The sequence below is a fragment of the Pseudogymnoascus verrucosus genome (genome assembly GCF_001662655.1).
Source record: "Pseudogymnoascus verrucosus strain UAMH 10579 unplaced genomic scaffold scaffold_5, whole genome shotgun sequence".
NCBI classification, from domain to species: Eukaryota; Fungi; Ascomycota; class Leotiomycetes; order Thelebolales; family Thelebolaceae; genus Pseudogymnoascus; species Pseudogymnoascus verrucosus.
The window spans coordinates 683,133-697,428 of NW_017263656.1; the positions used below are offsets into that span (position 1 = coordinate 683,133).

The window sequence follows — 14,296 nt, forward strand, 5'->3', positions numbered from 1 at the left end:
ACAAGCCATGACCAAAAAAACTTATGTGACAGCAGGTGAGAATTTAAAAAAGACAAACATCATCTATGGTGAGAGAAAACTGCCATACTATCTCTGGTATCCCAAAATCCACCCGGAGAGCTTCGTGGTGCCTGGGGGATTTGATACTTGATAAATTGACCCATGTGGCTGATAAACGCGTTATGTCATATTTGTTTATAAAGAGGAGTCTCAGGGATGTCTCAAGAGGGGAACCTCCTCAACTCAAATAGCACCCTAATTCTTGCAAGTAATCACTGCCTGACTTTCCAACGAACCGCATCCGGCCGTCTTTTGCCCTAAATACTTCGGCTTTCCAAGGTACTGTGTGTGGGTGGGCCTCCGCTTGTGGTGGACCATTGCAGTTTCCATGAAGTGGAGGAGTTTAAACCTTCGGGGTGTTATTTAATACTTAGACTTCCCTAACATCCTTGGACCATGCATCACCACACTTAAAACCATGCCTTCAAGCATTACCACGAAAGGCATAATCAGCAATTATCATAAACAGCGCTTCGAAGTCGCGACGGCTCTATTTTCCTTCATTCTGGCCAGCCACAGATCGGCCCTTATCGTTATCGGAGTGGATCTCCTCCCCCCAGCAACGCGCATTGGCGTCATCGGTAAACAAATAGCTTCAAATTCATGTTCTCAAACTGGAACTGCCGACAAGTCGACCTGCTACAGGACTTGCAAGATTCCTTAATTGACATGGCCCTGGATCCAAGGTTAATGCCAGGCGTGGCAGCTGAGCTGCGCTCTATTCGATCTTCCGCGTCAACACCATCGCTTCGGTCGAGGGACGGAAGCATCACGCCCAGCGGCAGCAGAATGGAACCTGGGGGAAACGTGCGCGTGGTGGTGAGAGTACGAGGGTTTCTACCAAGAGGCAAGCTATTCACGAATTAGTCGCGGGAATTATACTGACGCACCGCAGAAATCGAGAGAGGAGCGGAATGCCTTGTCAACATGGACCCTGTGTCTCAAGCAACAAAGCTTCTTGTCCCCAACGATACGGATCCGGCGAATTCGAGACTGAAGATGCGCAAAGTGATGGAAGAGAAACAATTTACATTTGACAATTCTTTCTGGTCGCATGATAAAGCAGATGAGCATTATGCTCACCAGGAGGACGTCTATAACAGTCTGGGTGAGGAGTTTCTAGACCACAACTTTGAAGGATACCATACTTGCATCTTCGCGTATGGGCAGACAGGATCTGGAAAGTCATACACCATGATGGGAAACCAAGAACAACCTGGACTTATCCCTCGGACATGCCAAGATTTGTTCCAGCGCATCGAAGCCGTGGACGAGCCCAACATCACATACAATGTCCGAGTCTCATACTTCGAAGTCTACAACGAGCACGTCCGAGATCTTCTCGTCCCTAGACAAGATCCCCCGCATTACCTGAAAATCCGCGAATCTCCAACAGAGGGCCCGTATATCAAGGACCTTACAGATGCTCCTGTCAAGTCAATCTCGGAAATCATGCGCTATATGAAGATGGGAGACCTGAGCCGAACAACAGCAAGCACAAAGATGAATGACACATCATCTCGCTCGCACTCTGTCTTCACAATCATGTTGAAGCAGATTCACCACGACATGGACACGGATGAAACGACCGAAAGGACGGCCCGAATTCGACTTGTCGATTTAGCTGGATCTGAACGTGCAAAGGCAACAGAGGCCACTGGCACGCGCCTGCGCGAGGGCTCTAACATCAACAAATCTCTCACCACACTCGGCCGCGTTATTGCCGCCCTTGCCGACCCCAAAAGTAGCAGAAACGGCGCAAGCAAGAGGAATAAAGACGTCGTCCCCTACCGAGACTCGATACTCACCTGGCTCCTAAAGGACAGCCTGGGCGGAAACAGCAAGACCGCAATGATCGCCTGCATCGCCCCAGCCGACTACGACGAGACGCTTAGCACGCTCCGTTACGCTGACCAAGCGAAGCGCATCCGCACCCGAGCAAAGGTCAACCAAGACCACGTCTCAGCCGCGGAACGCGAGGCGGAAATTGCCAATATGGCCGAGCAGATCCGCATGCTAGAACATCAGCTCAGCATGACCGAGACGCGCAAGAAGGACGTCGGCGCAGAGAAGCTGGCAGAGGAGCGGGTGGAGGAGTACCAGAACCAGGTTGGCAAGCTGCAGCGGCTGATGGAGGAGCGGAGTATGGTGGCGGATGGGAAGATTAAGACGTTGCAGACGGAGAATGAGGCGCTTAGGTTGCATCTTAAGCTGGCGCTGGATACGCTGAAGAATCCGATTCCGGAGGTGCCGAGCGTGAGGAGGAGTATATCTGGTGAGGACATACCGCTGTTCAGCACAGAGAGGGGGTTGGATAAGGAGAATATGGAGTTTGTGGATGCGGGACAAGAGGGGCACGCGGAGCATGTGTATGAGGATGAGGATGAGGGAGATGATCATCATCATGAGAAGGCGACGGAGATGCAGGATCATATGCAGGACTTGTTGAAGGATTTGGGCATGTTCAGACGCAAGATCGTGGATGATAAGTCGAGGTTTCTCTCGCCATTGATGGAGAGGGTCAATCGGTGAGGTGTTTGTGGGGGATTTTTTTTACGACTGTATGAATGTTTTTATTGGGATAGCGCTGGCGTCGAAGGGGTGGGGAATCGGGTTCTGTGTTGGGAAATGGCATCCTGGGGATAATGGATGTCGTAGGGTGTCACTTCTTAGGATTATGTATGCATCATTGGACTGTAGTTTGAAGCAGTAGTAGCTTCAGCGGGTTTCATTCTAAGTTGATCCAAGTCCGCCATAAGTTCTAAGTATGGGTATCTTGCTCTATTACGTGCTGTGCTTCCGTAGAATCTTGAATCATAAACTTCCAAGCAGCTCCTTTCCAATCTCAGTTATCAATGCTTCGTTAGGGAATGACCCCTTCTTCGACAGTATCGTGTCCTGGGCATCCAAACTCTTGAGCAGGTCAACCACTTCTCCGTCTTTCCTTGCGCAGTAAATTAGCTGTCCGAGGGCTAACAAGAATCCATTCAATGCTTCATGCGATTCCTCCTCTGTACGAATAGCTTCTAATAGGGATGCAGCCAGCTCGACTTGGTCGTCTTCTGGCAACGCCTCGTGGTGATCTTCTCTGCGTACCAGGCTGTTTGCAGTAGCAAGGTTCAAGGCTACAGAAGCAGCTGCAATGCGGACATTCTGATGTTTTTCATCTAGTAAACAAGAGGCAGTAAGTTGAATGATCGGGATCCTCAAAGCCGAACAATTCAGGATGTGGTGGATGTATAACGAGGAGGAAAACAAATTGCAGGTCAGTTGCAGGGCGACGAGCCTCAGGGCGTATGGAGGGTCCTCAGCATTGTTGGCATACTCCAGTAGCGGTGCAATAGTCTTGTGGTCCTTTTCTTGGGCATAATACCCGCTGAATCGAGGGTCGGCGATGGCGATGCGGACTAAGTCCAGCACGGCAAACATTTTCTCAACAGGCACAGTTGTGATTGATTTCCGTAGAAAGTGACTGAAGGCATCCAGGTCAGGCAGTGTAGACGCCGCGGCACCCTCTGCCTCGCTGGTGGCTATGAAGTATTTGACTCCTTGCACAGCTGGTAGTCGACCTGCGTCGCCGATCTTTGCTAACAATTTATCCAGCGGTGGGATTCGTTTGAAGACGATTGGCTTCACCGAGGCCCCTCGTAATTTTGGGAGTTTGAGAGACTCGTGCGGGTGTGCAGGCCACGCCATTACCGTCAGCAGTTTAACGTTACCTCGCAGCGTATTCACATCTGCGCCAGACCAGCGACGCTCTTCTTTGCCGCTTAGGAACGTGACAAAGGTTGGAGTGGCATTTACCGAGAATGCCTGCTGCACGCCCATAGCCTTGCCAATGTCAATTTTGATAAACACGCATTTATGAGACAGCTCGGCTGCAAGCTCTGCAAAAACCGGATACAGAGGTTGGCATGGTGGGCAAGTCGCGGATGTGAAGAACACGACTGCACAGGACTCATGCGCGGAAGCGAGCAGGTCGTTCAGTTCTTTGAGATTGACAGGCGTTCTGACTGCTTCTGCACGCTGACGGGAATTTAGGTTTCTCGCAGTGATAGCTGTATCATCTTCGATGCCGAGCAGCCCTCCTGTTCGTGATCGATTTTGGCTGTTTCTAATTGCATCATCGATCGCTGGTTGCAGCAGCCGTCCCATGGGGCTGTTGAGCACGGTCTGGGGCATGTCGGTGATGTGGCTTGGGATACCTTTTCCGACCAGGAAAGTTGCAAAATCATTTGTGAAGTTATTGCAGTTGTGTCGCCAAAGGTCATACGCCTGAACTGGCATCAGTCTTGATTATGTCTTTTGAGAACTGGTGAGACAACCGGGGCTCACCTCGAACGTGTAAATCGGCCGTAACGATTCGAAATAATCTTGGATAACCTCCATGGGAAGCTCGGTTTTTCCCAGTACCATCTTCCTCAAAGGCTTCCCCAGATGGGTCGATCCTGGTTTGACCTGTTTTAATCCGCCGTCGTAGACCTATATGTGTTAATAAGAAGGATGTTAGAGGGGTAGTCTGGAGCGCAACGCACATATTCCACACCTTCTAACACAATAGACGTGTGGTAGATGGCATCGAGCTGGACGCCGATCAGGCTCGCAGACATCATTCGCACAAGACCTCGAGAGAGATCATACATATAAAGGGAGACTTCCATGGCGCGTGTTGTTCCAAGCTGGGCGACGATGTAAGAAGAGGGAACGCATTGTCTAAAACATAATCCAGGGTCTAACTGAACGAGGAAACGGGGGAGAATGCGGACGTAGAGACTGTAATTTTAACGAACAAGATGTATTGGGTTTCTAGGTAAGACGGAGATATATAATGCTAGAGGGATATCTGGAGGCAAACGCGAATACGCGTTTCTTAGAAATCGGTCATGGACATGGAAAGTCACATGTATGCCACCACTGGCCCTTATCGCCGATTGTGGCGGTACAACTATCGTGCGGTCTCCTATCTCCGGCCGGTGTGGTAGTGTGTGGCGTATATACTGTGGCAATGCCTTACCTAATCCGAATCTCTCGCTGGTTTCGGACTTCCTAGGTTTCAAGGGTACTCCACTTACTACTCTTACTATGGTATCTGCGTGGGTTCGACCAACAAACACAGCCCAGCCAAGTCGACAGCCAAGTTCGAAATCTCCCTTCTTGGACAGGGGTTGCCCCAGACTTAATTGGACTTAATTGACCACCCCGTCGACTTCTCCAAAATACCCCTCTGAGCCAGAAAAGGAGAACACATGTGTTGCTCTCCTTTCGACAAGAAACGAGTTGCTTAATCTTCTCCATGAGACGCATTTCTGTATCGCTCCCGACCAGAAATAGCCAACGTGATCCACACGAAAAGCTGGCTCGATACGGAACCCCCCCAGGGGCATCGACCCTCAAAACAAAAATTGACAGTGTCAAAACCGCCTGGATGACGCAAAGTCAGCGCTCGAGGTACATGAAGACGGGGAGCATCCTCCTCTTCATCGTATTCCTCTTCTACTATCTTGCGCCTAAGGGTGTCCATGTTGGGAGCGGCTCAGGGAGCGGATCAAATGCCGTATCGTCTGGCTCAAATGGTGTATCTAACGCTGAAGGTATGTTCCACGCCCTGTTTGCGCTTTTATCTGGTATACGGCGGATCTAACACGATTTACACAGTGAGCGCCGCAGGTTCCACGACATGCACGAAATCTAGCGATCCATCAAAACCTCTCAAGCAATATGTTCTTATGATCGATGCAGGAAGCACCGGGTCGCGTATTCATGTATACCGCTTCAACAACTGTGGCCCGACGCCTTACCTAGAAGACGAGGCGTTTAAAATGACGGCCAAGGTCGAGGGAGGGTCGTCAGGGCTTAGCTCATTCGACGGCGACGCAGAAGGTGCTGCCAAGAGTTTGGATATGCTCATGGATGTTGCCATGGAGTATGTGCCAGAAAACTTGAGGTCTTGCAGCCCTGTCGCAGTCAAGGCTACTGCCGGACTCCGGAAACTGAGTGGTGATAAGAGTAATAATATTCTTGCTGCTGTTCGTACTCGACTTGAGACCAAGTATCCGTTCCCAGTCGTTGCGGGTAAGGAGGGCGTGGAGGTCATGGAAGGTATGGACGAAGGTGTTTATGCCTGGATCACAACCAACTATCTCCTTGATAGGATAGGAGGCCCAGATCATATCCCAACAGCAGCAACTTTTGATCTCGGAGGCGGATCTACCCAAATTGTCTTCGAGCCGACGTTTAGGACCGGAGCTGGTGGTGTTCCCGAGAAAATGGCACCGGGTACCCACAAGTACGATCTTGACTTCGGTGGGCGACACTTCGAACTCTACCAGCAGTCCCACTTGGGCTACGGGCTTATGGAATCCCGCAACTCCATTCATAAACTTGTTATCAATGGTCTTCTCGCGGAGAATCCAGACGACAAGGCTTGGCTTAAAAAACCAATTGTCAACCCTTGCATTGCTCCTGGTATGACGAAAGAGGTCAAAATAGAGATGGATAAAGGCCATGACCTTGGCCCGCTTCTTATTGTTAACATGACGGGCCCTTCGTCACCCGCCCCTGCTCAATGCCGCGGGTTGGCGGAGAAGACCCTTAAAAAGAGCTCTGAGTGCCCGCTTGCACCATGTTCATTCAACGGTGTCCATCAACCATCCCTCGAAAAGACCTTTACAAAGGAGGACGTGTTCATTTTCTCTTACTTCTACGACCGCACGGCACCACTTGGAATGCCAGAGTCGTTCACATTGAGAGAGATGCACGATCTCACTCATCAAGTTTGCCAGGGAGAGCCAGCCTTTAATACATTCGCAAGCATCCCAGACGCCGTAAAAGAGCTAAAGGAGCGCCCAGAGTGGTGCTTGGATCTGAACTTCATGATGGCATTGTTACATACTGGATATGAGATGCCAATTGATAGAGAGGTGAAGATCAATAAGAAGATCCGAGACTTTGAGTTGGGATGGTGCTTGGGAGCCAGGTAAGACTTCTATATTTATGATACCCCACTACAGTATATACTAACTGCGTATAGTCTTCCTTTATTGGCGAAGAACTCTGGCTGGACATGCAAAGTTAGTGAGGTGTCACACTAAACGACTAGTTATGAGAATGCATCATAGGCGTCTGTGGCTTTTGTAATAACCTTGAACTGTATTAATATTGGGATATAGACGATGGCTGCCTCGCAGCCACGTATTTTATAAGTAGAAGTTTCCTTCATAACGAAGCCTATGCCAGTCCTTTGCTTTTGACCACCGCACGTGCTGTAAACACGATATTCTGTCATAGAGGAACTTCAACGGACCCAATAACATCGTCAATGACTGCATCGGGGCCCATTCCTTCCAAAACCGCAGCCACTGCATCGATATTGCTGCCCCACTGGACACTTCTTTCCCGTTCAGGCGGTGTGATACAGATACGATGCGGATATATCTTCTTCGCCGCCAATGTTACCAGCGAAGGCGTAACATAGCGTAGGCCATGCAGTGGCGCCAGTGATTTTGCCAATTTTGTAAAGTGACTAGTTGCCAATGGTGAGATCCCTCCAGACACCGCGCGGTGTAGACGAAGAAATGCGATGATGTTCATGATGTAGCCATTTACTTCGACACTCATAAAGACGTCGTGGCCGGAGCGTTGTAGAGCAACAATATCAGTTGCCGCGAACACTGGGTTCAGCGAGGGCTCTATATGGCCATCGCTCTTCCTCACAACAGAGGATATCGATTCAGCGTCACTCTCCTGCTCGTCTATGTTTGGATACCCGTCCTCGTGGCTATGGAAATGGGATATGAACATGTGATTATTAAGATGTTCAGACAGGCGAGGTCCTTCCCCACCAGCTATCACGGCGATGAACAAGAAGCGTTTTGGGGCGTTTTGGACTGATGTATGCGTGAAAATGCGTTTAGTACGGATCAGCTCCAGAGCTTGGATCTGGACTGACTTGGGCGCTTCATCGAGGTCCTTGGCGATGATGACGGATGCTATCTTGCGGGAGTCGGCGAAAGATTCTGAGCGCGGAGAGGAGCGAGAGAGAGAACGGAAGCCAGGAGATGGCTGGAGGTGGGAGTCATGGCGGTAGCGGGCTGGAGAGTCCGCACGTGGGGAAACAGGGAGGTCTGTGTAGAGGGCGTTATCGAAGTCCTCCAGGGTCGTCTGCTCGGAGCAGTCTACCACCGCGTGGGAGAGCCCAAAGACATTAGAGGCAATCTATGGATATGTTAGTAACAGAAATGGCACTGTAGAGATGGAAGCTCACAAGCCGCAACTCATGGACTAGATCTTGGACAGAATCGGGGTCTGTGTCAATGATGCAGTGCTCTTCATTTGTGAGACATAGGAGTGCTGCAAGTTCCAAATCGCTCAAGTTTGAAATCTTGTCGAGAAGTGCCTCTTCAGCCATGGAGCCATCAGGTGTAGATTAGCTGATCAAGCATTGATGTGAGTCTGGCGGTGATGATGGCGAGGCTGACGTTCTAAAACGGTAAGAGGTACGACGATGCAGGCGAACCCACGAGGCTGTGGCGGCGTCATCGCCTTGGCCCGCAGACCAAGCGAGGCTCAGTGGTACGTATATGTCCACGACGGACCATGATGAATTCCAAGCTTGAGCTGTTGCAACACAATCACCATCTTTCATTGTCAACTCAGGGCACAGCTATCTGAATCGCTTGCGTATTGCACTGAACTAAGTAAGAAAGCTAAAAACTATCTCGACTTGAGTCCCTCGACTCCGGCCGCCCAACATGATGTCCGGGTGGTTTGCCTCCAACACGGCGCTAGATGAGCAGATCGAGCGGGCAACGTCCTCCAGCTTGTAAGAACGCCACCGCTGTCCAAATGATTTACATAGCTAATGCGAGTTAGAGAGGATATATCCCTGAATCTCGAGATATCCGATGTCATCCGGTCGAAAACTGTGCAGCCGAAGGAGGCCATGCGGTCTCTGAAGCGGAGAATAGGCAACAAGAATCCCAACTTCCAGCTAGGCGCACTTAATGTATGCCTCCGATTACCTCGCCAGCGGAAGATAGAAGCTGACGTGTACACCTAGCTCACCGATACCTGTGTGAAAAATGGCGGTTCTCATTTCCTAGCAGAAATCGCATCGCGCGAGTTCATGGACAACCTGGTGTCACTGCTTAAAGCCTACGGACCTGCGGCAGTGAATGACGAAGTCAAGAACAAGATCTTGGAATTAATACAGACGTGGGCTACAGCTACAGAAGGCCGCCACGAACTATCATATATTGGAGAGGTTTACAGGACATTGCAGCGTGAGGGATATAAGTTCCCACCCAAGGTGGACGTTGCTAGCAGCATGCTTGACAGTAGTGCCGTGAGTACACCCTCATTATTTAGCTCTTGGGCGCATGTTGACTGTTGTTTATAGCCTCCGGAGTGGACCGACTCAGAAGTCTGTATGCGTTGCCGAACCGCATTCAGCTTTACGAATCGCAAGCACCATTGCCGCAATTGCGGTAACGTCTTCGACCAACAATGTTCATCGAAAACGATCCCTCTACCTCATCTCGGTATACTTCAGTCGGTACGAGTTGACGATGGCTGCTACTTTAAGTTGACGGATAAGTCGTCGAAGGGGGGGGGTTCGTTTGCCATCTCGCCTCCGGCGCCTTACAAGTCAAGAACCTCGCCATTGCAGCCGATGCAGCCGAGAAATGCCAGGATAGATGATGGTTTCGATGAGGATCTGAAGCGAGCACTAGCTATGAGCCTTGACGAAGTCAACGGTCAGGCAAACGGAGGTTACGTTCCCCAGGCAAAATTACAACAAAGTTCAGGGCAGCAAGAACAGGCAAATGGCGGAAGGCCAACCGCAAGCCCTACAAAGCCGGCAGAAGAAGAGGATGATGACCTCAAGGCTGCTATCGCTGCATCTTTGGCAGACATGGAGGAGCAAAAGCGCCAACATGCTGCAACCTTGAAAGAGTCCTCATCCAACAGAGCATCATCCGCCCCCTTCAAGTTGCAAAAGAACGATTATGAGTTAACCCCGGTTGAAGCCGAAAATATCAACCTATTTTCTACGTTGGTTGATAGGTTGCAAACTCAGCCGCCAGGTACCATCCTTAGGGAACCACAAATCCAGGAACTGTATGACAGCATAGGCAGTCTTCGCCCGAAGCTAGCGAGAACTTACGGGGAGACAATGAGCAAGCATGGTGAGCACGATCTACCATCCGTGACTATATCATATAGCTAACTATTTTACAGACACATTACTTGATCTTCACGCTAAGCTCTCCACTGTTGTTCGCTACTACGATCGAATGCTTGAAGACCGCCTATCCAACACATACAGTCAACACTCCCTCGGAGGATATAATATGCCGCCCCAACAGCGGCAAAATGCTTATCCATCAATCCCATCCAATTTGCAAGAAGGCCCTGGTGGGGCAGAGAGCTTCTACACAGGTCAGGCACCAGCACAGACCGCATCACCATATGGCGCGGGGCCTCCTCAGCAATATGGCGGATATGACAAAATGCATACGGCCACTCCCGGGAACTATCCAGGCCTTGAGCAGCAGCGCGAAAGCTATCCTCAGCAAGCACAACCTCAAAGGACGGGCAGTTGGCAAGCAGCAAACCCTGCGGCAGGTCCATATGCCCAGCAGCAACAAAATGGGGCTCCTGGTTTCGCTCCCGGCCAGGCGCCTCCTGATCTTAAGCCTTCTGAGCCAGCAATGAGCCCTCCAACTGATCCAAATGCGGCATTCTACTACGGCTCCCAGCAGCCAGGCCAATCCAAGGAGGCCCCGTCGCAGCCACAGGCACCTCAAGGGCCATCAGACCCAAACCAGGGCTACTACGCAAGCCCACAACATCAGCATGCAATCCCTGACCCAAATATGTATACAAGTCCTCAACGGGGGCCATCTGATCCCAACCAAACGCAATACTCTTCTGCTCCACCACAATCTCAGCAAGCACCACAGGCACAACAAACACAACCCTCACAGACCCCATACCAACAACCATATTGGCAGAGTCAGCAGCAGAATACTGCGCCGCCGCAAGCATGGCAGGAACCATCTCCGGCTGCGTCGGGGTACACCCAGTCAGCATTTCCCTCGGCGCCTCAGCATGCCCCCCAAACCAAGGCCGCGGCTGTTGAAGAGCCTTTGATAGAATTCTAGCGTTATTATCAGGATAAGGAAATACCAGGCGTTATACCAGGGTACGATTGTAATGATATCTAAAATGGCACGGTTGTATTTTTAGGCGGGTGCAGAGGGCGAGTATTTATATTTCGAGTGATATATTAACTTATTCCCAAAGTCAGAGTATGGTGTCACGTGATACATTATCCCCAACTGCTTCCAATATTTTGATCCAACCCCATCCCTTCCTACCCTCTCCCCAACAGCTGAGTATAACTTCCAGATCTTACTTCACTGGTAAATATTGTTTTCTATTTTCTTACGTCTGAGGATACTCGTATCTTTATTTTGGGCATTGCTCCAGACAGTACCAATCAAGTTTCCAATTTCATACTATAGAGTCAAGCTTCTCTGTCCGTTTATATCCCTCTTCCATGGGATGGAATCTTCCCAGTTGCGGACTTTCTCGGGGGCATCCCATCCTGCTTCAAAGACCATTCCGTTGGACAAGTACTCCAGTGCTGTGAGCCGTGAAGGATCGAAACGCCATCGCTGGGTTCATGATGTTCGAAAAGACTTGTTGACACTGACCTTCAAACCGGTGGATATCCCTATTGATGGAGGCAGAATTCAGACGCACCTGTTTATGGCCGTAACTGCTGGTAGAGATACGTTGGTGAGTCTCTCGTCATTGTCTTCGTGGGGGATGGGAGCCGATGCTTTGATTTACCTTCCATGCGCCGTCCGGCAGCTCTAACACCGTGGCCGACAGGAGCACCTGGATGTCCAGAAACTCGTCAAGTGCTCTCAAGAACATATTGAGCGTGTTCGCAGAGGGTTAATTGGCAGCGGCGTTGAATCTCCTGTTCAAGTTATTGTGAGGTTTCCCTGCGTTGCCATGCGGTTCCCTGGCGCTCCTTCAATGGTATGTAATCGACAATGCTCCAAATATTTACAATAGTAAAGTCCTGTGGAGGACCCCAGCTTTCATTATAGAAATGGTATAAACCCTCGAAATACTAGTCGCTAAATATACTTAGGTTCAACGGTTCCAGCTTAGGTTCAAGGATGACAAGCAATATTTCGAGGCACTGAACATTCTGAAGCGGGCGGGGCTTCAAATAAAGGAGTCCACACATGAACCCAAGCAAGATGCTCCATCTCAAGATCGCAATGTGGCATACAATCGAAGCCTGCCACCATGCTCAACACAACCGCTCTCAGTTGGCCACCCCGATAATCATCAAAAGCCACAGTTTGCTGTACCCAGCTCCGAGAGCTCTCGAAGATTTACACAATTCATGAATAGCTCATCGATACCTCCCAGATCCGACACCTCAAGCTCTCTTTCTATGAGGCCATCCAGCACCTTCTCTGCGGATCTGGGCGGCCCAAGGTCGAGCAGCTCCCTGGGGACTTTATACAAAGACGACATGGCATCCGATGACTTCTGTTTCCAACCACCGCCTCCAAGGCCATTTTCATCAACATCATTTATGAAATCTAGCCCACCTATCTATGCTTCTCAAATAGAAACGCAGGTAAGCCCAGTAATGGAAAATATATGGTTAACTTGTGAAGAAGCAACTCTGACCCCATACACTAGCAAAGAGCAACCTTGACGTCGCTTCCATGCACTGAACTCCCCTCCGATATAGTCAAACCACGGAAGAAACAAGCCTATATACCGGAACCTAGCCTTTCCCTGCCATCCGATGAAGCTCTAAGTACAGGGTACGATGTATTGGAGAGGAGCTCAGAGCTGCCCGACACTAGACAGCCACTGCGAAGCTCCACAGAGTCGCTAACAGCCCAACCAGCACTGAATGTCTCGAAGATGAGGAGGTCAGCAACAACACAATTTGAACCAAGTCAAAACTTGGGTTATAGCAATGAGCCTCTGCACCTGGCGCGACAAAGTTCATTGTCTTTCAGTACCACAAGACCAATGTCAGTTCCAACGGTAGGCGACGACCTTCATATAAGCCAGTGGATACCCCCAAAACGTGAACTTCCATTCCCAAAGCGCAGAGAGCCAAAGAAGGCTTTGGAAACTGCCAAGAAACCTAATAAAGGCACTGAAGATGGTTCAATGCTTCCACCTGAAAGCACCGAGGCCCCTAGGAGCCTAGCAAACACCACGACACTCCCAAGCAAGCAGGCAGAACAACAAGACAAACGAGTGACAGTGCAAAGAACAAACACACCTCCAACTTCGAAGTTATCAACAGTTCTAGAGGTCCCTGACTCAGATGAGGCAAGGCCAACAAATGCACTTCGAAATTCAGTGTGGCAGGAAGAGCCGTCTCCCCTTGCTTCGAAAAGCGCTGCTATTAAGAGGCCTTCCACAGCCCCTGGTTTGAAGTCGAAAGCAATGACCTCTCGCAAGCGACCAAACGAAGAAGCTCCAAAATGGGCATTAGCTAAAAGAGTTAAGATGGTTGACTCTAGTACACAGACGCAGACGTTATCTGGGCGTGACCACACGGCTGCAATTTCCAGAACCTCGACGATACCAGTGGAGCCGGTTTTGCCGGCTCCAGTTACAGTTCCTGCTCCGGAGCCACCCGCACCACCTCGTGAGGCTGTTTTTGAGGCTAAAGGGCCGATAGAAGGTTTTCTGGACGAGGTTGGTCGTTTTGTCCCGAAGGACAGCGGTAGAATCAAGCCTGTTGAGCTATATGAAGTATCATTCTGGGACAAGGAAAAGGAGGGAGAGCGACAATCCATGACTGAAAGCTGGATATGCGAGCAGATTGATGATCCAGCGTTCATAGAAATGTGCAAGCATGTGAATGAGGTGTGGAAAAAAATTGGCTTCAAGACTTAGTGTGATTCAGGAAAGATTAGAGGGGGGTATTGTTATCATTTTGGCAACGAGGTTGGGAGAAATAGCACGCAGCGTCGATCAGGTGCTATTCATTGGGGGTTTTATTGTTATGGGTGCTTACGGTTGCTGGAGATAGATTTACTTGGGCTACTTGCTTGGCTGGATATTGTTCTTATACCCTGGGGGGCATCTGAAAAGGGATATTATATAGCAGATTGGCTATATACTAGAGCTAGGATATAGCTTTATATTTTACAGCTAATAATTAGAGAGATTT

The 14,296-nt window shown here is 49.9% G+C and overlaps 6 protein-coding genes across 6 annotated transcripts; 4 read left to right on the forward strand and 2 right to left on the reverse strand.

The window, feature by feature from the left end:
• Nucleotides 1-419: 419 nt before the first annotated feature.
• KLP7 (Kinesin) lies at nucleotides 420-2,832 on the forward strand. Its single transcript, XM_018271440.2, has 2 exons — nucleotides 420-907; nucleotides 956-2,832. Exons 1-2 carry the CDS (start codon nucleotides 664-666, stop codon nucleotides 2,590-2,592), a joined length of 1,881 nt encoding a protein of 626 aa, XP_018133727.2. The 5' UTR covers nucleotides 420-663; the 3' UTR covers nucleotides 2,593-2,832.
• VE01_01926 (uncharacterized protein) lies at nucleotides 2,766-4,924 on the reverse strand. The gene is made up of 3 exons (XM_018271441.2): nucleotides 4,596-4,924; nucleotides 4,396-4,542; nucleotides 2,766-4,335 (listed from the first exon to the last, which is right to left on the reverse strand). Exons 1-3 carry the CDS (start codon nucleotides 4,719-4,721, stop codon nucleotides 2,875-2,877), a joined length of 1,734 nt encoding a protein of 577 aa, XP_018133730.2. The 5' UTR covers nucleotides 4,722-4,924; the 3' UTR covers nucleotides 2,766-2,874.
• A 200-nt stretch (nucleotides 4,925-5,124) lies between these two features.
• Nucleotides 5,125-7,296, forward strand: GDA1 (Guanosine-diphosphatase). The gene is made up of 3 exons (XM_018271442.2): nucleotides 5,125-5,651; nucleotides 5,716-7,036; nucleotides 7,091-7,296. The coding sequence occupies exons 1-3, from the start codon at nucleotides 5,354-5,356 to the stop codon at nucleotides 7,149-7,151; spliced, it is 1,680 nt and encodes a 559-aa protein (XP_018133729.1). The 5' UTR covers nucleotides 5,125-5,353; the 3' UTR covers nucleotides 7,152-7,296.
• On the reverse strand, nucleotides 7,183-8,524 carry VE01_01928 (uncharacterized protein). Its single transcript, XM_018271443.2, has 2 exons — nucleotides 8,324-8,524; nucleotides 7,183-8,274 (listed from the first exon to the last, which is right to left on the reverse strand). The coding sequence occupies exons 1-2, from the start codon at nucleotides 8,465-8,467 to the stop codon at nucleotides 7,342-7,344; spliced, it is 1,077 nt and encodes a 358-aa protein (XP_018133736.1). The 5' UTR covers nucleotides 8,468-8,524; the 3' UTR covers nucleotides 7,183-7,341.
• Nucleotides 8,525-8,685: 161 nt separating this feature from the next.
• On the forward strand, nucleotides 8,686-11,364 carry VPS27 (vacuolar protein sorting-associated protein hydrophilic protein). Its single transcript, XM_018271444.2, has 5 exons — nucleotides 8,686-8,881; nucleotides 8,932-9,064; nucleotides 9,119-9,403; nucleotides 9,458-10,247; nucleotides 10,300-11,364. Exons 1-5 carry the CDS (start codon nucleotides 8,811-8,813, stop codon nucleotides 11,223-11,225), a joined length of 2,205 nt encoding a protein of 734 aa, XP_018133735.2. The 5' UTR covers nucleotides 8,686-8,810; the 3' UTR covers nucleotides 11,226-11,364.
• A 114-nt stretch (nucleotides 11,365-11,478) lies between these two features.
• On the forward strand, nucleotides 11,479-14,292 carry VE01_01930 (uncharacterized protein). Its single transcript, XM_018271445.2, has 4 exons — nucleotides 11,479-11,865; nucleotides 11,962-12,114; nucleotides 12,230-12,730; nucleotides 12,796-14,292. The coding sequence occupies exons 1-4, from the start codon at nucleotides 11,629-11,631 to the stop codon at nucleotides 14,017-14,019; spliced, it is 2,115 nt and encodes a 704-aa protein (XP_018133864.1). The 5' UTR covers nucleotides 11,479-11,628; the 3' UTR covers nucleotides 14,020-14,292.
• The last annotated feature ends 4 nt before the right edge of the window (nucleotides 14,293-14,296 follow it).